Genomic DNA, 25,645 nt, shown 5'->3' on the forward strand with positions numbered 1-25,645 from the left:
TGGCTGGCGGGTGTGTGTGTGTGTGTGTCTTGTGCTATTGCAGCCGCTGCCTTGTCTGGTGGACAGATTTCTCTTCTCTCCACCGCCCTCCCGTCTTTCTCCCCCTGCCCCAGCCCAGCAGCACGCGTCTCTTTCTCGTCCAGATTGGCCGCGGGTCGCATTCAATAGAAAGAGGTTAATTTCCTTCACAAAGGTGAAGGGGGTGAGGCTTTGGGAAGCTACTGTGCAGAGACAGACAGACCCTTTCTTTATTTTTTAGCTACTTGATTAGACCCCTTGATTTAGCATCTGATGTCAAACAGCAGACAAAATGCACCAGCTGAATTAAAATGCATGAGGCCGCAGAGGATCGTGTACAAGAAGTTTGTCAGATATATATAATGATAAACTAGAGATGCATTGTAATAATAAATAACACTGAGGTTGACACACTGTGCTAAGTGGTAGAAGCTTCATTTACCAGAATGAGTAATTGTATTTTCAGTAATTTAACAAAAGTTTTTTTTTCTTTTGTAATTAAAGCCTCCCCCCAAGTCTTACACCCCGCCCCCCCTCACCAGCGCCCAATCTCTTCAACTCCAAAGTGTACCAATTCAACAATTTGCTTTGCTGATAAAGTGTTTATTTACGGTCAGAACTTTTCCAAGAGATTCTGGACAGGAACAGCAGTGCTGGATTTTATGAGCGCTTCAGACTAGAATAACCAGTATACCAGCATGTATGTTTCTTCTCGAAATGGCTTCCCATCAGTTCCTGAGGACACTTCCTTGCCAGTATATTTAACGTCCTAATTTTCAGACTCCAGTGGCAATCTCCTAAAATGTGTTGTTTGCAATTATACGCCCCCCCCCAGCATTTCCTTAGGGGTGAGAGCTTTTAAACAATTCAGAACCTACATTTTCTTTCTCTTCTCCCCCACTTCTCCAGTTTGCATATTGAACCCTCCTGACATATTTCTGACCATTCTTCTCCTTTGTTGCTATTTTGCTCCAGAACCGCGGGTAATCCCCCCGATTTGAGATGCTGCTCATTGTCATGCTGATGGACATTTCCATTTGGCAGATCTGTGCCCCCCGGAGGAGACACACAAAGGCCAGGCACGTGTGCCTTCCTATAGAAAACCATCAGACCGTGAAAAGAGGAGGGGCCAGGCGTGTGCCTTTAGCCGGGAGGGGCCAGAAGTAAATGGGGGGAAAGGAGGAGGGGGGGAGAGAAAGGAAAGCGAACGAGAGAAACCCCTCAGGTACATCTGCTGTACCTAGCAAGCGACCCCGCTGTCCCTGCCCCTTTCTGCGAGCCTGCACCCTCCCACACTCCTCCAATCCATAGGAGCCGCAGGAAGCGCTGATTGGCTCGGGGATGGAGCAGGAGGCTCGAACAATGGCATCCTCTCCCCTTAAAAAGAGTGCAGCGATCCGGGCAGGGGCAGACGGGACCCATTTGCGGGGCGCCCACCAGACAACAAGTGCAAAGGGGGACCAGCAGCAGCGGCACGTCGGGGGTCTGTCCCTCTGCTGCTGAGCCCGGACTGGATGGCAGGAGCAGGCAGCAAAGCCTGAGCGAGGCAGCCGGCTGGAGCCAGACGCACAAGCCTTTTGCTGCAGATCCGCGCCCCTGTCGCCGTCGCCTCAAGTGCCTTCCCCGCCGGCCCAGCCGCCAAAGATGCCCCGGGGGTTCCTCGTGAAAAGGAACCGGAGGGCCACGCCGATCTCCTACCGGGTCCGTTGCGGCCAGGAGGGTGAGCCTGAGCTGCTGCTGTTCGCCGGCGGCCAGCAGCGCTGCTCCCAGCCCCTCCCCTGCGCCGGCCTGGATCCGGCGGCCCCCCCAGCGCCCCGGGAGCCGCCGCCGCCCCCGAAACCCGTGCAGTTCGGCACCCCCGAGGCCGCGTGCCAGGCGCTGTACAGCCCCACCCGGCCGGTCAGCAAGGAGCACGAGAAGAAATCCTTGGAGCGCAGCTTCAACCTGGGCTCGCCGGTCTCCGCAGAGTCCTTCCCGGCCCCGGCGGTGCCCAGCACCATGGACCCGCTGCTCTTCGCCCCGGCCGAGCTCAAACTGTGGGTCTCCTCCTCCAGCCCCGCGGAGACCAGCGGCCCCCAGCGCAGCACCCCGAGCGACCCCCACAGCGAGACCCGCTGCAGCGCCCAGGGCATGCCCAGCAGCACCCACGGTGACACCCACTGCAACGGCCAGGCGAGCGCCGGCACCCGCAGCCTGTCCGCCCTGCTGCCCCCCTCCGCCTCCTCGGGCCGCCCCCAGCCCAAGCGGCCCCCCGCCGGCTCGGAGCCCGGCAAGCACAAGCCCCCGGCCGCTAAGAAAGCCAAAGCCATCCGCAAGCTGAACTTCGAGGACGAGGTGACCACGTCGCCGGTGCTGGGGCTGAAGATCAAGGAGGGGCCGGTGGAGCCGCCCCGGGCGCGGGGGGCGGGCGGGCCGGGCCCGCGGCCGCTGGGCGAGTTCATCTGCCAGCTGTGCAAGGAGGAGTACGCCGACCCCTTCGCCCTGGCGCAGCACAAGTGCTCGCGCATCGTGCGCGTGGAGTACCGCTGCCCGGAGTGCGACAAGGTCTTCAGCTGCCCGGCCAACCTGGCCTCGCACCGCCGCTGGCACAAGCCGCGGCCGGCCCCCAGCGCCCCGCCGCCGCCGCCGCCGGCCGCCAAGGCGCCCGAAGAGCGGCCGCCGCCCAAGGAGGCCGGAGGCAGCGGCAGCGAGCGGGACACGCCCAGCCCCGGGAGCGGCGGCGGCGGCGGCTCGGAGTCCGGCTCCGAGGAGGGGCTGTACGAGTGCCCCATCTGCGCCCGCCGGTTCCGCCGCCAGGCCTACCTCCGCAAGCACCTGCTGGGCCACGAGCCGGGGCCCGGCCCGGAGAGGCCCGGCCCGGAGGAAAGCCCCAGCCCCGGCCCCGGCGCGCCGGCTGCCAGCGAGTGCCACCTGTGCCCGGTGTGCGGGGAAACCTTCCCCAGCAAGGGCGGCCAGGAGCGGCACCTGCGCCTGCTGCACTCGGCGCAGGTCTTCCCCTGCAAGTACTGCCCGGCCACCTTCTACAGCTCGCCCGGCCTCACCCGCCACATCAACAAGTGCCACCCCTCGGAGAACCGGCAGGTCATCCTCCTGCAGCTGCCCGTGCGCCCCGCCTGCTAGGCCGTGCCTTCCCCCTCCTGCCCCCCGGGCTGCAGCCTGGCAGCTGCCTCGGACCGGCTTCGCCCTGCAGAGCCGAGCTCTCCAGGACCCCGGCTGATCCCCCCGCCCCTCCTCCAGCGCCTGGTTTATTTATAGATGAAAACAAAGGGGCTGGGGGGGGGGAGTAATAATAAAATCCACTTGTGCCAGTGTCTCCTTGGTGGTGATTCCTCCGTCCTTGCTACTGTAGCTCAGTCTCTGAAAAGCAGCCCCTCTTTGATCGCTAGCGGGATCACGGTCCCCTTAGGAAGTCTCTCTGGTTTTCCTCTGCCCCCATCTCTCTGTGTACGTAGCCTAGGGGTTGGGTTGGTTGGTGGTTTTATTTTTATTTTTTAAAGTCAATCTCGAAGAATAATGCCTTTATATTTCACAGGCTGTAAACTGAATTTACCACATGATTAGCTTTATTATGGCTTGTGAACTGCTGGAAGCTGGCTTTACACCCCCACCCCCTTTTATGTGAACAAATAAAACTGCTTCATTTTGTTTTCTTTAGTATAGCCACAAATGCCTTGACTCTACTGTTGATGGTCTCCAGAATATGCTGTAGAAACTGCCTTAAATATTACCTGCCAACTTTCTTTTTTCGATTGTTTGTCCTTAGCGAGGTAGAATCACGAGCTGACTATATGTATATGTTGATTTGAGTAATTGTTATTTATTCTTTATTTATTTATATTATGAAGATTGATATTATTTGATCGTGAATATTTTGATGCGCTTTTCCCCTTCCCCGTCCTGCCATTTCACTGTGCATTTTAGAAGAAGATCTTGTTCTAAAGGGATCTGCTAAAAGGTTTTAACTTTTCTACCTAGAATAACACACAATCTTGACCATTTTATCCTGCTCCAAGGGCGCAGACAGCTCTTGTGCAACCGACAGCTCTTACTTTTAGATGCAATCTCTTTTCTACACACATTATTTTCTTAACTGTTAGCTATTTATAGAATGCTTCAATAGAACTGTTTCAACTGTATAACTATTTACTATTCAAATAAAATATTTTCAAATTCAAGTACACATCCTTTCACGTCTCATATTTCTCATTAATCAAAGCCTTCCTACTTTTCTTTAACGAAGACTAATCTATTCATTTAAGCTTAAAAGAAGTAAGAGCTTAACAGAGCCCGCTGTGGTATATAAAATATCGCTCTGGTGATTATTTTTCACACACCCTCCTTTGAAGGTGACTTAGCAAGCTAAAACCTAGGCAGCCTAGTTACACCTTCCCCTACAGCTTTAAACCCGCCAAGAAGAACGAAGCTCTTTAGGCATTTGCTAAATCGTTATTTCTTTGAGCGCGCAGCTTGGGAGACCAGAGGAGTTTGTCCATCGTTTGGTAAAATTACCAGGAAGCAAATTACTGTAAACCAACGCCTTACAAAGGGGAAGGGCTAAAGCTGAGGTCAGGCTGGCTAATCCCCTTTCTCTTGCTAATTGACAGTTCCTCACCGAGGGCTGCCTCATGGCCTGGGCCTGAATCAACCAATACGTTAGCTCCAGCCCCAAATCACAAACACAGTAGAGCTAATGTTTTTTTATTAAAAAAACCAACAGCCCTCTGTTGTAACGATCAGGGCTAGCATATGGCTTGTAAGCGCGCTCAGCTGATCCGTGGCGAAGGTGAAAGTGAGCGCTCCAGACTTCAGCCATCTCAACTTTCATTTCACTAGTGCCAGGGTCTAACCACCGGCATAGCCCCATTGCAGAAACCTTCACCCGCTCGGCTTCGGGGCCCCAGGTGAGAAAGTTTACTCTAAAGCACTTCCTATTCTCGCCTCGCGGGGGACGGGGGGAGCTAGATACATGCACTGCCCACCACATTGAAACTACTGGCCGAAGGGTTTGGAGCCGAACAGAAACAGCGGGAAATCACGGTGGAGACACTCTCAGAGTAAATCTCACTTGTTTTGTTTTCCCCCGCCACCAGCAGAGCGACTGCCCTTAACCCTGGCTGGAATTAATTCTCGTCAGGGCTAGTCCTTTTAGCTGCGTTTCTGCTACAGTCCAGAGCGCATCACAAGCAAACACGCGGCTCCCTCCTTCATGTCCCTTTTCGCGGCTCGCCCACCTGCCATTAACCTAGCACCACCTCCCCCCCCCCCTCAGCGGATTCAAACACCCAGGAGTGAAGCACGGAGAAAATAGCATCACCCCCACAAAGGCGACCGCTTTGAGTCCTGATCTGCAAGGGGCCTTGCAGTGGAGACCCACCCTCCACCATTCACAGACTAGCCCTGGCACAGAGCAGCCTAGATTGCACACGTACTCCCAACCCCCTGCCCCAGCCCTGCATACAATTTCCCCACCCAGATGTGGCCCTCGGCCCAAAAACTTTGCCCACCCCTGGATTACACTGTCAGTATGGGCATTGTAGGCTTACTTCTGAAAGCCAGTAAGCAGGACAGTGTCTACACTGAGTCGCTGTAACTACTTCAACAGTATGTTGCTCATGGAGGTGAAGTTATACATAGCAGGGCAGTTATGTCGGCAAGAACCAAATCTAAGTGTAGACACTTCCATAGTAAGGTAGACCAGACCTCAGTTGCTGGGGGTGCAGGCTCTGGGGTGGGGTTGGGGATGAGGGACTGCAGGGACATGTTTCCACTTCTGGGAGCTGTGCAGAGCCATGGCAGGCAGGGAGTGAGGGGACATTCTGGTAGAAAACCAGACACTTGGCAACCCTAACACACGCCCCTAGAAAGTGCTTTTCTCATCTCCATGCTTCTATTGCCACATTGTAATCAGTCTCAGATAGCATTTTGGGGGCGTGATCTGTTGCATCTGGAAAATTGCATATTCAAGCCATAAATGTTTTCTTCTGGCATCTATAAATGGTGAGCAGATGGGCCTGAGGGTGAGTGTTGACATGCATCTTCTTGTTTTATGATTTGTACATAGTGTTGTTTGATTATTGAGATTTCCATGTAACCTATCAGTAACTGCCTTTCCTTGTTGTTAGGTGCACATGCCCATGGTGACAAGCCAATCTGGTCTAGTGAGAATGCACACCAGGATGATATTTAGGCACATATCCACTGATAAAGTACAGTCTTCTGCAGCATCCTCTCTCTCAGGTACTATGTACAGGTTTAAAAAAAAAAATCCAAGGGTGGGATTTTCAGAAGTGCTCAGTGTTGTCCTAACTTTGCTTCCACTGCAGTCAAATGGGACCAATAAATTAGTTAGTGTGCCAGAACAGTATAAAGGGGCCTTAGGGTAACTGAGAATTAAGACTTAAGTGTTTTACTATAGAGTTTACAGTATAATTTAAATTGTATTTCATTACTTGGAATATCACTGTGGTTTTCTTAAGGCTAGTTTTGGTAAAGAATCAGCACATTTGGACTTGACGCATCTAGCGCATTTCATCCAAGCATCTCAAACCTACACACACACACACACGTAAGTCAGATTACAGTTTTAAATAATTTTAATGAAACTTAGTTCACTGTAAAACTCACATAACAAAGATTTCAGATTTGCATCATAAAATTTTTTGATATGTTAACAAGAAGGATGGGCACTTCAAGCATGGGTTTTCATCTTACAGATGTTATAATACAGGTAAATGCACCAAAACAGGACATTGTAGCACCTGCTTTTTATAACTGAACAGATGATCTTATGCAGTCTAAGATATGTATAGACATCCCAATGTGACTGTACTTCTGGATTCTGATTTTTCCATTATTGTTCAGCATTGAAGCCAAGTCAAGACTAAAACCATGCAGAAAGGAGTTCCACATCTTCCATGTAACCCCACTGCAGAATACAGCACTCTCATAATCAATACATTTTGCCTAGTGACATGTCAGGTGAGGTAAGGTAACATTGGAAAAGTTTTCAGAATGCACCCTTCAGTTATGAAACTTGATTTTAAATGGTTGTCCTGTAACAGTAAGTGCCTACTCTCCAGCATAATACACCTTTGCCTAACATTACTTTTAGAAAAGGATCAGTTACTATTTCTAGAAAAGAGAAAACTACTTTGAAGCTAGCATAGTCTAGTATAAATAAACACACATTCAATATTTTTCACAATGCCCTGGGAATTTAAATGGATTAGTGCAAAATGTTAATTTTACATCACCTTTCTTCTTAAGTTAGAAAGTTGACTTCTTTTTCCTTAATCTACACACAAAACTATTTCAAAGCAAAGCAAAGCTTCTCTCCTATCTCTTAATTGCCTGGCTTTTGTCAGTTTAAAGCTGAAAGTCCACTAGAAGTTTGGATCACTGTAGTAACTGATGACATATCTGCTGTAACACCAAGGTACAGCAGAGTAGGTTAACGGCATACATCAGCGACAGTTCATACGTTGTTGGGTTAAGCCAGCATTTTACTGCTCTTTTCTATAGTTTTTCATTTGTAAATTAAATATTAGTTCAAAAGAAAAAAAATCTCAAAATATCTGGCACCTCCATCTGGTGGGTACTTAATTCTTTTTAACAATGCTATTTACTTGGCAGACTTAAGAGGTTTGGTCTATTGTATACATTTCTATTTAGGGACATTTATGCTATTATCATTAATCATACAGGCCCTGATTCAGGGTACACAAATGTTCAAGACAAGCACATACTTAAGTGCTTATGTTCACCTTTACTCTGTGAAACATTTAAAGCACAAGTAGCCCCACTGACTTCAACGGAACTTCACACGCCCGATCCAAAGCCAATTCAAGTCTATGGAAAGAATCTGCATCAACTTGAATGGGCTTTAGCTCAGGTCCTCTGTCTGGTGGCAAGTGTTTGTAGGATCAGGCCCATAATCATTAGAGGACTCAGTACTGATCTTCACTATCTGGGTGATCATTTAAGCAATAAGGATCATGATGTGGGTCATTTCTCAGGGAGTGATGTAAATGGGAGAAGTTAATGGCCTGAAGCACAGTTAAGAGACCCTAGGTGATCATTAAACCTGAGCATCAAACTTATTGCTATTTTGCATGCTGAAAAAGAAAAGAAAAATCTCATGGGTGGAGAGACTTGTTATGGATCAAATAATGATACAGTTTCAATTGGAACATACAATTAATGCCCTGTAAATTAGCCAGCACTGCATTCACATTACAGTACTGTTCATCTTACAGAATTAGCGACTGCTCACCTCTGTGCAAGTGCACTAGCTCAGGCATATGGCAATGTGGACTAGAGTATCTGAAACCATTCTTCAGCTGTTCATGTCTTTTGACTACTCAAATGGATTAGTTAAGAATGGCCATAGTGGGTCAAACCAATGGTCCATCTAGCCCAGTATCCTGTCTTCCAGTGGCCGTTGCAAAATGCTTCAGAGGGAATGAACAGAAAAGGGCAATTTCGAGTTATCTATCCCCTGCTATCCAGTCCCAGCTTCTGGCAGTCAGAGGTTTAGGGACACCCAGAGCATGGCGTTGTGTCCTGGATCTTGGCTAATAGCCATTAATGGACCTATCCTCCAGGAACTTATCTAATTCTTTTTTGAACCCAATTATAATTTTGGCCTTCACAACATTCCCTGGCAATGAGTTCCACAAGTTGACTGGACATTGTGTGAAGATGTATTTCCTTATGTTTGTTTTAAACCTGCTGCCTATTAATGTCATTGGGTGACCCCTGGTTCTTGTGTTTTGTGAAGGAATAAATAACACTTCCTTATTCACTTTCTCCATATTATTCATAATTTTATAAACCTCTACCATATTCCCCCTCAGTTGTTTCTTTTCTAAGCTGAATAGTCTCAGTCTTTTTAATCTCTCCTCATATGGAATCTTTTTTGTACACCTAATCATTTTTGCTGCCCTTCGCTGTACTTTTGCCAATTCTTATATATCTAACATTAACCCACCCAAATGTAAACATCAAAGATATTTTGGAGCCATACAAGAGCAAGATACTCCTGAATGAATGGCGGGCAACAACCTCCTGATAATAGGCGTGTTTCTGATGGGAACGTTGACATATACCAAGACAGTAGTAACAATGTTAAGACCCTGATCCTGCAAAGACTTAATAGGTGCTAACTTTTGACTTAAACAGGTGTGCAAGTTTTTGCAGGGCTGGGGGGGGTCTCTCCCTTTTGATCAACTAAATCTCATGCATGTTACATGTATATAGGGAAAGGAAAGGTGAGATTTTCAAAAGCACAAAGAGAACTTAAATGCTCAAATTCCATTGAGGAGGTGGTTTGCTAACTGCCCTTTGAAAATTTCCCTCTTATTTCTTAAAACATATCAAATATTTTTTTAAAACAAATTAAGGTCCCTGACCTGCAAACACTCGTGTGTGAATAGCCCCACTGAACTCAGTGGGACTACTCATGTGTGTAGTCACTCACATGTGAAAAAAAGTGTGCACAGCATCAGGGCCTTCATCCCCATCAGTGCTGGAGAAAACAAATGTTTTACACAGTCTCACTAACAATTTTACAAACAAAATGACTTTAGAATTCATCTCCTGCTGTGTAGGATTAACTTTCCATTTCAGTATCAAAAGTTCACCCAAAGGCTATTTAAAAGAGAACTCTCTCACCCCCTAATCTCTCCAATATAGACACTAGGGGGTCCTTTTCCCCACCAACAAACAAATACCCCCATAGCATTCCCATTATGACTGAGAGAACTGACCCCCTTCATTTTCCTATGTAAACTCTCTGTAGAGTAGAAAATCAACAGTAGAAAGAGATCATTTTGAATGTTCATGTAAATCACTCTGCAACAAGGTGTTATGAGGCTTAGAAGAGGAGGAACTCTCATTAAGCATTTCTTACACTGAATGGTACATAAATAACGTCTTTGGGGGTTGGTAATGGTCTGTAATTATTATTAGCAAAATGCTGCAAAACCCCCTTCAGAGAAAGCTGAAGATAATGCCATTGTTGCACAGCCTCTGCTGGTTCAAACCATGCCAGAGGCTACGGCTGAGAATGCTTGCCAGGTTCAATACAGTGAGAGTGCTCTCATGAGGGCCTCACTTCTGCACTTATCCAAAGGGCCATTTCTTTGAAAATATTGATCAAATGTACTTACTACTGGCAGCTGAGTGCTGCAATGAATGCTCCTAAATATCATCCAGAGAAAGGGTATCAGTGGCAATGCTGGCTCTAAGTTCAGTAGTCAAAGATCCTTTGGAGGAGGCGAGGCTTACAGACAGCGGGGGGAGGGGCAGGGGATGAAAAAGGAGCAAATTTCAGTCTGAATTGCCTATGTGCATCAAGGACACAGCCATCTGTGTGAATAAAATATGTAACATTCCAATGAAGAATCATTTTGATTACCTTGAGTACCCTGTCTGGGCCCAGTTTGGAACTCCTCACTCAGGCAAATCTCTCTCTGCCATATGGATGGTTAGGGGCCTTGCTGAACATTTCACTTGAAGGCAATCCAAGAGCTATACAGCTTTGCCCAAAAGGGGAGAGAGGCTTTGCTAATTGCAGCAGATTGCATTTTGGACTTTAAAGCATTATGTCAAACATTATTAGTTGATGATAAGGATCAGACCCTGTATTCCTAGTGAATACACCTTGCTCCCATGAGGAGTTCTTATCAAGTCTGATAGGGTGAATTCACCCCTGGGGACTCTCTTTGATTTTGATATGGTCACATGAGGGATGACTCTGACCTTCCTTGTGTGAGAGTTGCATGACTCAGGCCCAAAACAATCTGAGAAACCAACTTTCTCAATCAAGTTCTAAGAGGAGCAAAAGTTGTAACTGCCCTATCCAGTGAAAGTCACCAATAGGGCTGTTTTCACTTTCTCCCAGAAATCATCCTAGCACATATTAAATGGCTTCAAGCGAGGCAGTGCCTAAGAAGCTAAATAATCTGGGACATGGTTTCTGAACAATCACAGGATGCGACATGAGTGCATCATTTGTGCACGAGATTACACAAGTGTGCATTGTGGAGTTTGTACCTTCTTCTTTCATTCAATCTCAAACTAAAAGCACAAATGCAGATGTGATAACATTTCAAAGCCTTTTAAGGGCTGGACTGTGCTTTCTAAGCCATTAGCCACACTGGGGGACTGAGGAAAGGCTCCAGCATAGCACGAACCCCAGATGGAAATTCAACTGGGGCTCTGGAGAAGCACATGCTGCAATGATGCATTGCCACTCTGTTTAAAGGTGCAGCATGTACTGTGCTCCATGCCAGGCCAGCATGGTTGCCGGGAGTGGGATGCTCTTACCCTTCACCCTTTTGGGAAGTTAGTATTGCTGTCAGCATGAGCTGGGCACAGTGCCTATGCTCTCCACTGGGATTGTTCTTGGCCCCTGCCCAGGAGTGTAAGGGAAGGCAAGGCTCTCTGCATCATCACATCTTTGGGCATCGGCCCTTAGGTCTGATCATCACCTAGACCGTAGACTAGTAAAGGATTAGTGTGGTACGTGACACGTTGGAATCCAGTCTCAGAGGGGACAGTTTATTTTCTGAAATTCCACTGTTTGACTTTCGTGAGGATAATGAACTGGGAAGATTGTTTGGTATGTTCAGAGACAAGAAAATTACAAAGCACAGCCATTTCCACTTCACCTGCTTCTGCACAGTTCCGTATACTGGACATTACAAATGGGCCCAATAGGAGAACATATAAAAGATTGAGGCTCTTCAAGCATCCTTTTCTAGTAAAAGCAACAGGAGCCCTGACTTTATAACTTGTGATAAAAGCAAAGCCACTGTTGTGGAAATATCCATGTAACCAGTTGTATATTAGGAAAACAGACTCCCTTCCTAATGAGCGGAGACGTTCAAGTGTTGTATCTTATTGGTTCCTGGAGGCATTTTTAAAAGACTCACAATTCTCCTGCTTTACTAGAGGATGCAAAATTGCCCCTTCACGCTGAAGATTGCGGCATTTTGAAGGAGGGAAGCTTCCTGAGTTTTCTAAAGATACCATGATTGTTCCCTCCGTTGTTAGAATACAAGCATTTACAAAAGAAATATTGCATAAGCACAATTCACTTCTATTATATGACTACCCTTACACTTTGGGAAAGGTATCTACCCAACACACATGAAGGTATATCTAGGTTATATATAAAATTCCTGGATGTCTTGTTTTTGTAAATTATCTTTCTGACAACTGAATGGTAAAAATATATCCACTACAGCACCTTAGCCAAATGACAAATGGAGTTGCACTATGGTAATAAGGTCTTGCATCACAACAGCACACACTTCTGGAGTGTTTTATTTCCCCAGTTAAGGGTACTATGAAGCAAACTGTCAAGAGAACTGGAGTTGGAGAGAATTTTCAGCCACAGCTGTTGTAGAGTTTGGTCCAACACAAACTGAAAAATATCTTTAGTCTCATGATTTATAAAAGGTGACCCCCTCACCCCAAAGTTTTACCAACTATTTTTAGACACTAGTATTATTGTCACTGTATGCAAGGGTTAATTGGAGGTCTTCTCATGTCATCAGATACTGAAGATGTTCTGGAGATTTCCCTTGAATATTGAAATGAGCATATTTGTAATATTAGTTTTCAAATTTCTAGGAAACCTTATGGAAATACAAATACTGTTATGATGGGGGCAGGGAGTGAACTGTCCTTAGATTACATGAAATCTAGTTGTTGGTGTTTAATTATGCCAAATGGAACCTGGACTAGGCAAGTATGTTGCCGGGTAGCTGAACAGTTTTCACTGATAAAAGCTAAACAAAAACTTCCATCTGTCAGAAGCCAGCTCATTTGTAAAGTATAATACACTCTTACAAAATGGGTCTGATCATCCTGTCAGGTGACTTCTCAAGGACCTGCATGTGCAGATGTGATGGAACAGTCTGGTCCCCTGTACTTTTATGGATTAGCAGTGTACTTGTCTGTCTGTCAAGTCTACAATAGGCCAAATTCACCAGTGGCTTAAGAATGGTGTAAGCAGGACAGAAAAAAGGTACAACTCTTTGGTATTCAGCAGGAGTCCAATTTACCCTCCCACATCCCACCTAACATCCTCATGTTAGCAGTTCTTCCTGCTATACAGCCCATTCTGCTACTCAGCTTCAGTTACAGGAATGCCAGATCTGCGTCAGTTACATTGTTTTACCACTTACACCAGATATGTAACTTATTTCACCATGGAAGTCACTAATGAAATTGTTCGGAGCTTTCCATGAGAATTGCATTTATTTATACCAAGTCTGAATTTTGGCCAATAGCTCTGTTCTCTTAGCCAAAATGCAGGTGGTCAAAAATGGTGCAGGTAAGCAAATGACACTCTATTGTATCCATATTCATCCAATGCATTCAAATCTACATTTATTACTGCAATACTGGAAATAAAATCCATTGCCACAGGATCAATGTACCTTGTTTTAACTTGGCATCTAAACAAAGGACCAGAGTAGCTGTATATATCACAAAGATACATTTTTTACATTTAACATATTTTAAATCAGAATTATGCAGTGAACTGAGATTTAATAGATTTCTGAGGAGTTAAGAAAAGGGTGTACTTGTTTGTTTTATACTACCAAAACCCTCAGATTCTAATTTTCATTTTTTAAAGAAGAAAATACACTTTTTTATAACAGGGAAATAATAATTCTGCGCTTTCATTCTTCCCTGCATTAGAGATTGGTGTCGTTTTAGAAGGAAATATTTTGTCTCATTCAGAAAAATGCTCTTTGAGCTACTCCACCTGGTGTGTATTTGACACACATTTTACTGGGTAACTAAGCACAGTAACTCCTTACCCAACAATGATTAAAATGAAAACACATTAGATAATGCAATACACATTTTTTTCTAACTTATTTTATAGACACACAATCAGAAAGTTGCAAAGAACAAGGTTTGAACAGAAAGTCAAATGGCAATCAGAAATGTCAGCAATTCAATTATGCTCTGTGCCAGGAGGCTGGCTGCATTTACCTGTACATGCTAGCTAGTGTAGACTATGTACTAACATCACAAGTAACAATTTCTAGTTTCTGCTCTGGATAATGAGTGCATCCCATTTTAATTTTTCCTGATAAACTGGTTACCACTAGAACCAAATAAACTAATACAAAAAGTCAATAACAAAATGCCAAGCTATAACTTATTACTGTAAAGATTTATCAAATAGCATTCATTATTTACAGAGAATAAGCACAGATCACTGTGAACGTGAAAATAAACATTCACTTAATGTATACACAGAAACTGAGTGCAAAAACAAAAAGCCCAAATAAAAATGGCGACCCAATGGTGCATTTAGCTTTACTTAAAGTAGCTCCCCTTCAGTTCAGGTAAGAAGTCACATTAAGTTTTTCAGGTGTGCATCCAGCTTAATAAACACAAACAAACAGAGACTATGTTAACTAGACCTGAGGAAGATTAGGAAGATTACAGGGGTATGATACAAAAATCAGACATATATATTAACACTAGTAGCCAAAATGTCAAAAAACAAACTTACGGTAACGTTAGGTGTCTGACAACTGCCCCTTGTCTCTCCATCAAACAAAAAAAGGGTCAGGAAATTCAGTTTTGAAACTCCGCCATTTCATACCCTGTTGTTCCTAGGTATTACAGCATTATTATATGGAAAATCAACTTCTGTTTAGAGACCTTTGCAATACAAAGTCATAATGGATGACAGAATTTCAGCCTTAAATCTGAATTCCCTACCTTCTATTAAGTGTTTAAGTGGTTACAGTGTGTGTCTCTTATTTTCCTTGCTTTTATGGTAATATTAATTTTCTAAAAGTACAAAAATTTCCCCTTAACTCCTCAAAACCACTATTCACTGAAATTGTACTGAGGTTTTTTTATATCCAAAACATTTGCACAATATGCAGATCACCAAAAGAACACAATGTAATGTATCCTGGGAAGGTTATTACAATATCTAGGACTAACTAGGTATACTTTAATATGCAGATTATTGCGCTGTTGATGTGCTATGTCAGTGTGGCTACTGAGGATGTGTACTGGCTCCCAGTTACACAAATCTGGTTGAAAAGTAGTTATTGCAAATGTGCAATATTTGCTTTTCTAAATGAAATCACTGGTCATTTTATTTTTTTCACACAAACAGAAAAAAGTGATTAGCTCACATTATGCATTAATCACATGCAACATTTCATATGACAAAATGACCCTATGTCCAAAGATAGTGCTGCAAAAGAAGATTTCTATCAAAAAATAAATGGACAGACATAAACTAAATGGTATGAACCAAACTGTACAGGTTAACATCTCTAACCTGTATTACATTTTATGGTATAAGTATGAATCTTTGTTAAGATACCAAAAAAGCCCAAACCGCAAACCCTTAAATTTACCAGCATTGGCATGTGATGGTTATAACCAACAATAAGAGATAGAATGCAGGGGTCCTAATTCTGCTCTCTGGGATGTTAATATGCAGCATCCCACAAAGGGCCCAATCCTGCGAGGGTCAGCGCAAGCTCAATTTCAGGATTTTACTAAATGAATGGGGACATGCATCCTTGAATAAAAGGGCAAGATTAAGCCAAGTGACTTTAATCCAGGTCTTGGTGATTTATGCAATTAGCAGCACTTTCCTAGATTACAAATAAATTACTTAAAACAGCTATTTGATACTTACGGTTTTTATGCACAAAAACTGTACTGGGGTATCAATTCAAAACAGAAAAGGAAGGGAGCACTTGATGACATACTGAAAAGCACCCAAGTCATTCACCCACACTTAAGAGAAAAAGTCCATCATGTTTAATTAAATGAAAACTTGTTTTCCATTTAGACAAAATTTGCTAATATACACACAGGTGTTAAACTATCATTGGAATGATTAAACGATCAACACAATGAAAGTAAATTAAATAATTGGTTTCAATACTTGCTTTGCATCCTTTTCCTGTGACAGCTGTACTTGCATCTACAGATTCTAAGGGAAAATAAGTGAGTTACCCCACATCAGTTAAATGCCTCACACACTGAAAAAGATCCAGTTTTGACATAGTTATTTTGGTGACAACAATAATCAAGTGTAATGCATGACAGGTAAATCAAGTGATAGCTGTCCATCAATAATTTAAGTTTTGCCACATAAGGGAACTGTACACTTCCTTATATGCTCATCCAAAGCATGTAGCAATGTTCTAGTGATACAGTAAATTATTTTATTCCGATTTTTTTTTCAAATTCCCTTGAATAGGCTTCCCTTTCCAAAGTGCTTTAATTTGAAGATTTGCTGAGAGCACTAGCAGAGTGCCGAAGTTTCCCAGAAGCTTTGTTTTTCGTGGCATTGGGTAGTGTTGGAGAGGTCTGCTCTGCTAACTCTATTCCTGTGGTTACAGTAAGATCAGCACTTGCACTCATAGTGAGACAGCCTGAAAAGCAAGTGGGCAAAGAAAATAAAAAAGTATTATTAGAACAATAGAATGTGTCCAATGACAAAAGTGCTTCCTAAGATACAAAAAAGAAACCAAAATTCATCCCGTACGACTCCACTGAATTGACCAGAGTTGCACTAGGAATATGTTTGGCCCAAGGAACCTAACGGTTAAGAAGAATGAGCTTCTCATACATGGTAAGGAGGCTAGTATTGGCTGCTTCCAGAGAAGGTAACAAAAGACTAGGTTGTGACTTGAACTAAGTGTTTAGGCAGGGGAGGTCGAACCTTCTTTACACCCCTCTGCTGGCTACCCAGACCTTGAGACTGAGAGTGCAGGAATGAGCAGATGCTGCCTGCGCCAGCTCCTCCCCCACCCCAGAGCAGGTGTGTGGGGACGGGTGGAGGAGTGGGTAGAGTCTTGGCTCCACTCTCTCAAAGTGCTGGCCAGTTCAGCTGAGCTGGCACAGAGGCTATATAATTTACTGCTGCCCCCTGAAGCAAGGAAGGAATTGTGTGGGACTCAGAGGAGTGTTTCTGGGTCACAGTGTCTCTGGGGTCTACTCCTAGGTTGGTGCTTCAAGGTACAATATAGCACTAAATCTCCCTCTTGCACATGTATTATTAAAAGTGCTAGTTTTTGTTTTGTGTTTCACTGAATGGCTCTGCAGTATTTAATTTCTCTGTTTCTGAGGACTGAAAATTAGTTTCCTTAGTATTACTATTTCTGATCATACAACAACAGTAAGGTGCCTTAACTGCTAATGCTGAAGAGAAAAAAGCAACGTATTTTTAAACAATTCCATTAAGGAAGCCGTAAACGAAATCACCATAATTTCTGTTGTATTCAAGAAGGCTATTTAAGAACTTTATGCAAAGCTTAGCAAATCTCTGTTGGCTACCATATAGTCCACATGTATTTACACATTGTTATTTTACACATTTAAGTTACAACTCATTCATTCCCAAAAGGTGATTACAACTAGAGGTCAGGACCAAATAGCTTGTCTGAATGAGAACAGATGAGGACACAGCCATTAAACTCAAAAGTAAATGAATAATATTAAAGCATGTGTGCAACTCTTGTCTTTCCCCAGTGCAATTATAATCATGCTCTGAGGAATACAAAAATGCATGCTGCAACACAGTTCTGTTGTTGCTACTGTCGTTTTGACTTGTCCCAGGACATTTCTGTAAGTGTGAATGCCATTTCATCAGCTCTCTCCTGGTGCAATATTTTTAAACAATGGTATAGTTCTCCCTGTAAATCCTCAATACAAATATTTTTATTAGAGATGGGACTGAAGCAAAGCCCCTTATCCAAACACCTCCAAACCTCTGGGGATGGAGGAGGAAGATTCAGAATCCAAACTCAAATCTGGATCTAAACTTCACAGTTGGCCTCTATGTCTATAAAGGGCTAAGCATCCACAAACTTCAGACCTAGAGCTACATTTTTCAGCGTAAGCCCATCTCTAATTTATCTACATTCTATATTTTCAGATTGCTCCTGTACCTGGATTTAATTTACTTGTGTTAAGATAACGTTTTACATGTTTATAGAACCTTGCATCCCGAATGATCCCAAAATGTTGCAGATACTGTGCACAAACCCCACCACTGAAATGCATCTGCTACTGAATTACATCTGCAGTGGAAGTTGGCAACCAACTGGTTGAATAGCACACTATACAACAGCGGGAGGAGGGAAATAATTGGCCCAGAAACCATAGGGTAAATCATGCCCTTATGAAAGCTATCAGGAAATCCTTCATGTCCAAGAAAAGATGACAGGACATCAGTTTGTAAGGTCTTAACTGAAAGATACCCCTGTACTAAACTGCATGATACTCCATTTACCTTGGAAAGACAAAGGACTAACTTGAGTCTGCTAGGATTTGAACATATGGTTCTAGGTATTTTAAACCTGATGCTAAGGTCCACTAAACTACCTCATCCCATCCCTTCTTGTAGTGACCATAAAACTAATGAGCCAGACTCCCTTGCATACTATGGATGTGTAAAGGAGCTGTAAACCCAGTCTAACGGGTGTTTTGCTTTGCTGAAGCAGTGGAAAGCAGCCTCAGCGCACTGGTGAACCTAGCCCAGTATGTTTCTAAACTAAAGCATTTTCATTTGAATCATTCTTTCCTTATGCTTGACAGAAGGGACCCATTCTAATGATTGCAGCTAGCATTTTAACCATGACTCCATGGCTTTAGTTTCTCCCTGAAGGGGTTAAGATATTTTACAGAAAGAATATTTCATAAATTATAAGTTTAGCAGACAGATTCTCACAAATCAATTACACAAAAAGCAACTCCCAGTGGTGTAGCTGCAAGCAATCCTGGGTTGTCTTCTGAGTGCTTCTAGAAATTCAGCTGCACCACTGTGAGCTAGATGCCTGTATTAATCTTACTTCCTCTCAGAAGCAAAGTCTGGAAATGCAACAGCACAGTCAGTGTCTCAATTTGTTTCCTTACTGTAAGGTTTAAAACACAGCACTTATGACAAGAGTGAAACTTGTAATAATTAAATGCAACTATGTTACTAAATATCATTCTAATGCATGAAAAAACAAAAGAAAGGACAATTCAGTTGCTGTTAATCTGAAAGCATTTACTGCTCATTTGAAATTCTTAAACTAATTAACAAACCCGATACTCACATTTCATATGATAAAATATAAAACTGGTAAGTAAAAAGTCAGTTAACTATTTCGAGCAGAAAAAAAGCACTTCCAAATAAGTGAAAAATGTGATTTAATATGCAAAGACATTTTCTATGAAAAATGTGGACCTATTAGTTTTGGCTTAGAACTGGAAAATTGCTGTGTTTTCCCTAAGAAAGAAAGTGTGTGTGTGGGTGGGGAGGATGGGATGGGGGGATGTGCTGTATTTTACATTCCTACAGCTAAGCAGAATGGCAGATGGTCAAAATAATACAATTTTCACCAAACGGGCAAGCTGAAGCAATAGTCATGCAAGCTCTCAACAATACAGGTCCTGCACATATGAAAAGCAGGGCAGTTCAAACAGTGTGTAAGAAGGCATAGCCACACCTAAGCATTTAGAATCATCCCCAACATTCCTTTAGCCTTTGGAGTTTGTACATTCCATCAGTCAAAACTTTCTTCTGGCAAGTCCTTAACTATGCAATCAACCTTGAAGGTCCCTCTAAACCATCTTGATTGATAGGTAGACAGCAGCTGCAGAATGAGCAAGTAATAACCACAAAAGATAAAGGCTTTCATACAAATATTGTAATTCCACTTGCAAGCTGTCTGGCATGAACTCAAATTACTTGGCCTTCTTCTAGCAATGGAAGCTTGGAACTTTATTCAGATAACACACTCTAGCCCACTTAACTACGCACCAGTTTAGTGACAGGAAACAGGACAATACCCACATATGTAAAAATAAACAATACATTAATATAAAGGTTACAATGAGATTTCAAGATTTTCCAACAGCCCAAAGGAGGTTTATCTAAATTTATATTCTAATTTTTTTGGGGGGGGGAAATAGGCAGCACAAAAGTTCTAACTCATCAAAGCAATTATAAAAATGGCCTAGTAAAAAAGTCCATCACTAAATAATGAACATTAGCATCTGAGATTCTGATTCATAGATGGCTCCATTTTCGCCCTCTGAAATACACAATTCAAACACAAACACCTACTAAAAGATACTCTAAGCCTAAAATCCTCATTTCAGGTAATGTAAAACAATCAATCATTTATAAGCATGGAACACTTTTTAGATGATACAATGTGGGTTATAAATAACCATTCATCAATCCACTGAGCTTCTAGTTTGACAGGTTATTATTTAAAGGCTCTGGGGTTGCATCCATCTGTGAATCAGGATTCAAGGAGTTAATTCAGTGTTTCAAGCCCTCTTTGCCTAAACCCAGGCTACCGCTGAGCGTATCCAGCCAGCATGCTGCTGTCAGGCTGCTTCCTTCCATTCGATCAGTGCATTGGAAATTGCCCAGACAAACAAACAGAACCGAGGAGCCTGCAAAGGTCACACCTGGCGTGTGGCCGGCCGGCCTGCCTGCTCTCCGGGTCCTAAACCGCACCCCCAATCGCCAGGTTCAGGACACTCTGTGTTTCCCCTCTTTTGTTTTCTTTTCCTCCCCCAGCTGTTCCATTCAGAGGCCCAAGTTCAGCAATCTGCCCTCCCCAGAAAGGGAGGCCCTTATTAAGCTGAGCTAACTCAAAGGGCCAGCACAGCACGTGCCACTCCTTATCGGCCCCATCTCAAGATCCTATTCCATGGTGCTTAGCCAACAAAAAAGTAAATGGACTTAACTCCCATTGGCTCCCCTGCAGCAATTCAAACAAAAGTGCAAAGCAACAAAGACATTTTCCACTATGGCAGGTGTTGGTGTCAGATTCCGCCTGCAGCAAACAGGAGCAGAAGAAAGAATGAAAAAAAAGTATGCGCTTCTCAGACATGCAGGGGGATGCTAACAGGGCAGGCAGCCGGGCTCTTAGAGCTGTTACTCAGAGGTGAGCATAGTCAGGGTCGCTCTTTTCCAGCACAGAGCTTGGAACTCATGTTTTGGGGGAAGAAAAAGAGACCCGGCCTGAAGATGAGGTGGGACTGCAGTGAGAGTGAGAGAGAGAGAGAGAGAGAGAGAGAATGAACCACACAAACCAAGAGTTGTTTCAGCTTTATATTAGCAACAGAAGGAAGGAAGGAAGGAAGGAAGCTGGTTAGTAAATCTAGCGTGATGCCAGTGCGGTAGCCTGCTCGAGGTGTCACTCTTACCTTTGTCAATTACCGTAATGAGACCTTTACATATTTTAATCTAAAGGGAAAAAACAAAATCATATAAATAAAGGAACAGCACACCTACTGCTCTGTTATGAGGCTCATAGACATTGCTTACACCCATTTAGTTGTGCAAGAACACTGTGCATCTTAAAGCAAACTAAACATTCAGAAAGTAACTAAGATATCATTCATAAGTGGAAAATAATGATATTCTTTAAAGTTCACATTAGTGCTGTTATCTGGCGAGGTGTAAGTGGGAGGAGCGGACCCACACTTCTCTCCAATATCGGTTGAAATATGGAGAAAAAATTTGAGCACACAATTATTTCCACCAAGTTTAAGGACATATTACATGCACATTACTATGAAATTATAGACATTCTAGTGCTCTGTTCCTGTCAGTCAATTAGTGGCTGTATAATTTCCAAGAGTGGTAAACTCTGAAGTTTCATGAAGATTTAAATAGCTTTTACCTGCTGGTCAAGTTAAAATCAGCAAGTGATTATATAATGTTAAGCTCTTTGGACTACATTTTTATAATGTAGAAGCCCACTTGTGCATGCAAAAATGCATGTACAATAGTGTGCATGGGTGTGCATACAATTTGTACAACCTCATGGACAAATAAGATATTTGCATGAACAAATGATGATTCAGATGATTCTGTGATCATTTGCATAAGCAAATACTTGATTTGTGTGAAAAATTATGATAATTGTATTGTGCAATTGCACATAGTTTTTGTGCATGGATCTCAGGCTTTATATTTCTGTTGCTTTATGTCTAAAAGGGGATTACAACAATCAGTTTGTAATAAAGAGGAAAATTATACTTCTAATGAATGGTTTGTGATCCCTGGAAAATTAAAGGAAGTCAGTTTAAAATAATTCAAGTTTCTGATAGAGCACCCTTTAAACTGCATGTAGATTTTTTTTTAAATCCTTAAAAAAAAAAAAAAAAAAGATTTTTCTTCTCTGCTGATATTTATAAGGCTCTTTCCATCTGGGGAGGAAGGGCAGTCCTGAAAGCAATACCAATAAATACGCTCTGTCCCATTCCTTTTTACCCCTCTCCCTCCTGTCTATATGACGGCCTGCTGCCTCAGTTTCAGCTTTTCTGCTAACACCCTCTTGCATTTGCTGTGGAAGAACATACATGTGAGCTCTCCTAGTTCATGAAGGTGATTTCATCCCCCTAGAATATGAGACAGGAAGTGCGACTGACCAACACCAGAACAGTGAAACTGACTGGAAGGGATGTTAAACGTACAAAATAAATAAACTGAAAAATACTGTTTTCTCTGTGATCTCTCTCCATTCCAATAATTTTAGGTGTTAGTGTAAAAACAGATGCATGTTATTCAGTGGAAAAATGTGGTTTTCAAGTTGATAGCATCCTTTTAATAGTATCTTCAACAACTACATTTTAGATGAATATAGTGCATGTCATCTCAAAGAGTTTGATAAATGGTATACACACAAGAAATTCAGTGCTGCCAACCATCAACATTTTTATCATGAGTCTTGCAGTATTTGGTGTTTTTTCTGAAAGCCCCAACTCATCTCATGTTATTAGATGAGAATCTCATCTTTCATTTAAAAATAGTTTCTAGCCCTCATTGGTGCTAAGAAAACTTGGAAAATGTGAACCCTAAAGGCTCAAATACCAGAAAAACAAATGAAGAGAACCCCCACATTTTTATTTTAAAAATATTCTAATTTTTAAGCAAATCTCAAGATTTTTTGAGGCCTGACTCATTATGTTTGAACACAGGGGGGAGGGGTGTTTGGCAAAACTGGCAATTGCTTTATCACTAATATCTCACGGGTGGGAGGGTAAAAGGAAGCAGAAGATGGACAATCAGACAGCACAGTACAAAATGGGGAAATTTTGACCAAGTTGACAAATCTCTTTTTTCACAAGAAAAGCTTGCAGACTTCATCTGAGTGTAACTGATAGAGCAATACCTGCCTGAGTCTGTGGAAAGCCTGGAACAATAGTTCAGGTGTCTAATGGGTTGTTAACTCTGACATCTGTTGCGCTGTGGGCAGCCCTGACAACACCCTCTCAGCAGTTACTTGATCATAGCTCTGCTGAGGTGGTGTTGGCAAAGCAGTCTCTGCTTTGGTGGGTAGCGGTTGAATTCTCCCTAGCTCTCGGATGGAACTCAACCTGCCAACATAGGGACAGGTGGTGAGAGCAGGGCCAGGCCTACCTGAAGAGAAGTGGTGGAGAGCTCCCCATCACATAAGTTTATTGGATTGCTCTTGCCCCGTTCCAAGGAAGGCCAGAGCCATGAGAGGGCCTCATTTAGGGAAGTGCCTAGGATCCTTGATTGTCTAACTCTAGTCCTACAAACCAGTAGTTCCACGGTGTTGCAGTATTTTGCACCTGATGTTTAGGTATCTAAGGGTATGTCTATACTGCAATTAAAAACCCATGGCTTGCCTACGCCAGCTGACTCAGACTAAGGGGCTGTTTAACTGTGGTGTAGATGTTTGGGCTCAGGTTGGAGCTCGGGCTCTATGACCCTGTGAGGTGGGAGGGTCCCAGACCTCAGGCTGTAGCCTGAGCCTGAATGTCTACTCCACAATTAAATAGCCCCGTAGACCAATCCTGAGCCAGCTGGCACCAGCCAGCCATAGGGTGTCTAACTGCAGTGTAGATATATCCGTAGAGTCTCTCTTCAGTGCAAAAAGTGTGTTCTTAACTTGGGTTACAATAACAGTGAAGACAAGGCAACTCTGCTTTCAACTCGGATTAGCAGCTCTAGTTCAATCCAGGCTCCTCTATAGGCTTCAATTCAAACTGTTAACCCAAGTTTAAAAGCCAGCTGCCGTGTCTTCACTGCTATTTTAACCTGAGTTAGCTAACCTGAGTTAAACACTCATTGTTTGGAATGAAGACATACCCCAAGTCATCTTTTTTCATTTTATTACATCTTTATTCACGTCAAACCAATAGAAATAGGTTAGCTATCTGCCATTCTCAACCGACTCTTGAGTCTTGGTTCTGAAACTTTCTCGTGAACTCTTCTTTCCTTCTCTTTTCTCACTTTGGTATAAGTGTGTGATTTTGGGGGGTAAAAGGATTCTTCTTATACCAATAATACTGACATTATCATCTGTCCATTTAGTGCATGATAGTGTCTCTTTCCCCCAAATAATTTTTAAATCAAACACATGCTTGAAATAAAGCACGTCATTTTATAGGCGCAATGCCTGAATCAAAGAAAAAAATACAGTAACCAAGGAAAGAATGCTCTAAGAATATAGATGGACTGCAACTTTGCCTCAAACCTCTTTCACTTGACATTGAAAATCTTAGTTTTAGAATATTAAATGCTAAAAGTATTGAAGATAGATTTCCTTGGGGAGGGAAGGCAGGAGTTTCCCAAAAGGGTTCATCGCTGGGAAACAACAGGCACATGTGTTTGGTACTGAAAGGAATAAGCTGCGGACATGTTCTCTCTGTCTGTCTGTCCCTTTTCACAGCAGCATCTGAGGGAGTTTGGAGTGTGGCTGTGTGTGTGTTAAGAACGAACAAAAAGATAGAGAACAACAATATCTCATCTGTAAATTCAACCTTAGTCCCTTATTCCTGCCACTCCTCACTTTCCATCATACTTATATGGCTCCCATTACTGTGGTCTCCACCTTTAACACATTAATAATCACAACACTCCTGTGAAGTAGGAAAATACTATTACCTCTATGTAAACACGGGGGGGGGGGGCGCTGAGGCACAGAGAGACTAAGTGACCCACCCAAGGTCACACAGGAAACCCATAGCAGAGCAGAAAACTGAACCGAGGACTCCGAAGTCTGAGACAAACACCCTGGCCACTGGGCTACCCTTCCTCATAAGTTATTCCGTGGTGGTGGTATTTCTTAGGTGGCTGCCTCAGTAGTATGCTCCAGGTTAGGAACTGTTATCTACCCAAATATCCCTGCCCAAAGATTAGAAGAAGATTGTCTTCCCTTCAAGGTTATAATGCAGTGACTTTAACTCAAAACAATTCAAGACTCATAAGAATATAACAGCTGCCAGACTGGGTCAGACTACGATTTATCTAGCCCAGTATCCTATCTCGGACAGTAGCTTGTACCCAACCTTCAGGGGAGTGTACAAAACAGGGCAATTATGAAGCAATCCACCTGTCTTTCACTCCTGGCTTCTGGTAGTCAGAGTTTTAGGTCATTCTGAGGAGGGGGTTGCATTCCTGACCATCTTGGCTGATAGCCATTGATGGACCTATCCTCCATGAACTTACCTAGTTCTTTTTAGAACCCAAGTTATACTTTTGGCCTTCACAACATGCCATAGCAATGAGTTCCACAGTTTAGTTGTACGTTTTGTGATAAAGTACTTGCTCTTGTTTGTATTAAACCTGCTG

At 43.2% G+C, this 25,645-nt stretch overlaps 2 protein-coding genes and 1 long non-coding RNA gene across 4 annotated transcripts in view; 2 read left to right on the top strand and 1 right to left on the bottom strand.

Moving 5' to 3' along the window:
- Window positions 1-25,645, top strand: part of LOC311518550 — a 32,441-nt gene that overhangs the window by 4,624 nt on the left and 2,172 nt on the right. The window lies entirely within an intron of this gene.
- INSM1 (INSM transcriptional repressor 1) lies at window positions 1,534-4,164 on the top strand. The gene has a single exon (XM_084623571.1). It carries the CDS (start codon window positions 1,663-1,665, stop codon window positions 3,136-3,138), a length of 1,476 nt encoding a protein of 491 aa, XP_084479697.1. The 5' UTR covers window positions 1,534-1,662; the 3' UTR covers window positions 3,139-4,164.
- RALGAPA2 (Ral GTPase activating protein catalytic subunit alpha 2) overlaps window positions 13,900-25,645 on the bottom strand; it is a 299,634-nt gene continuing 287,888 nt past the window's right edge. For both annotated transcript variants that reach the window (XM_084624472.1, XM_084624471.1), the window contains one exon: window positions 13,900-16,463. In XM_084624472.1, the coding sequence (XP_084480598.1) occupies window positions 16,309-16,463 (155 nt within the window). In that variant the 3' untranslated portion in view covers window positions 13,900-16,308. The remainder of the gene's footprint in view (window positions 16,464-25,645) is intronic.

The sequence above is a fragment of the Lepidochelys olivacea genome (genome assembly GCF_965140295.1).
Source record: "Lepidochelys olivacea isolate rLepOli2 genome assembly, chromosome: 3".
Lineage (NCBI taxonomy): Eukaryota > Metazoa > Chordata > Testudines > Cheloniidae > Lepidochelys > Lepidochelys olivacea.

Excerpts from the sequence above, each read along its gene's own strand:
- INSM1 (XM_084623571.1), top strand. The coding sequence starts at position 1,663 with ATGCCCCGGGGGTTCCTCGTGAAAAGGAACCGGAGGGCCACGCCGATC.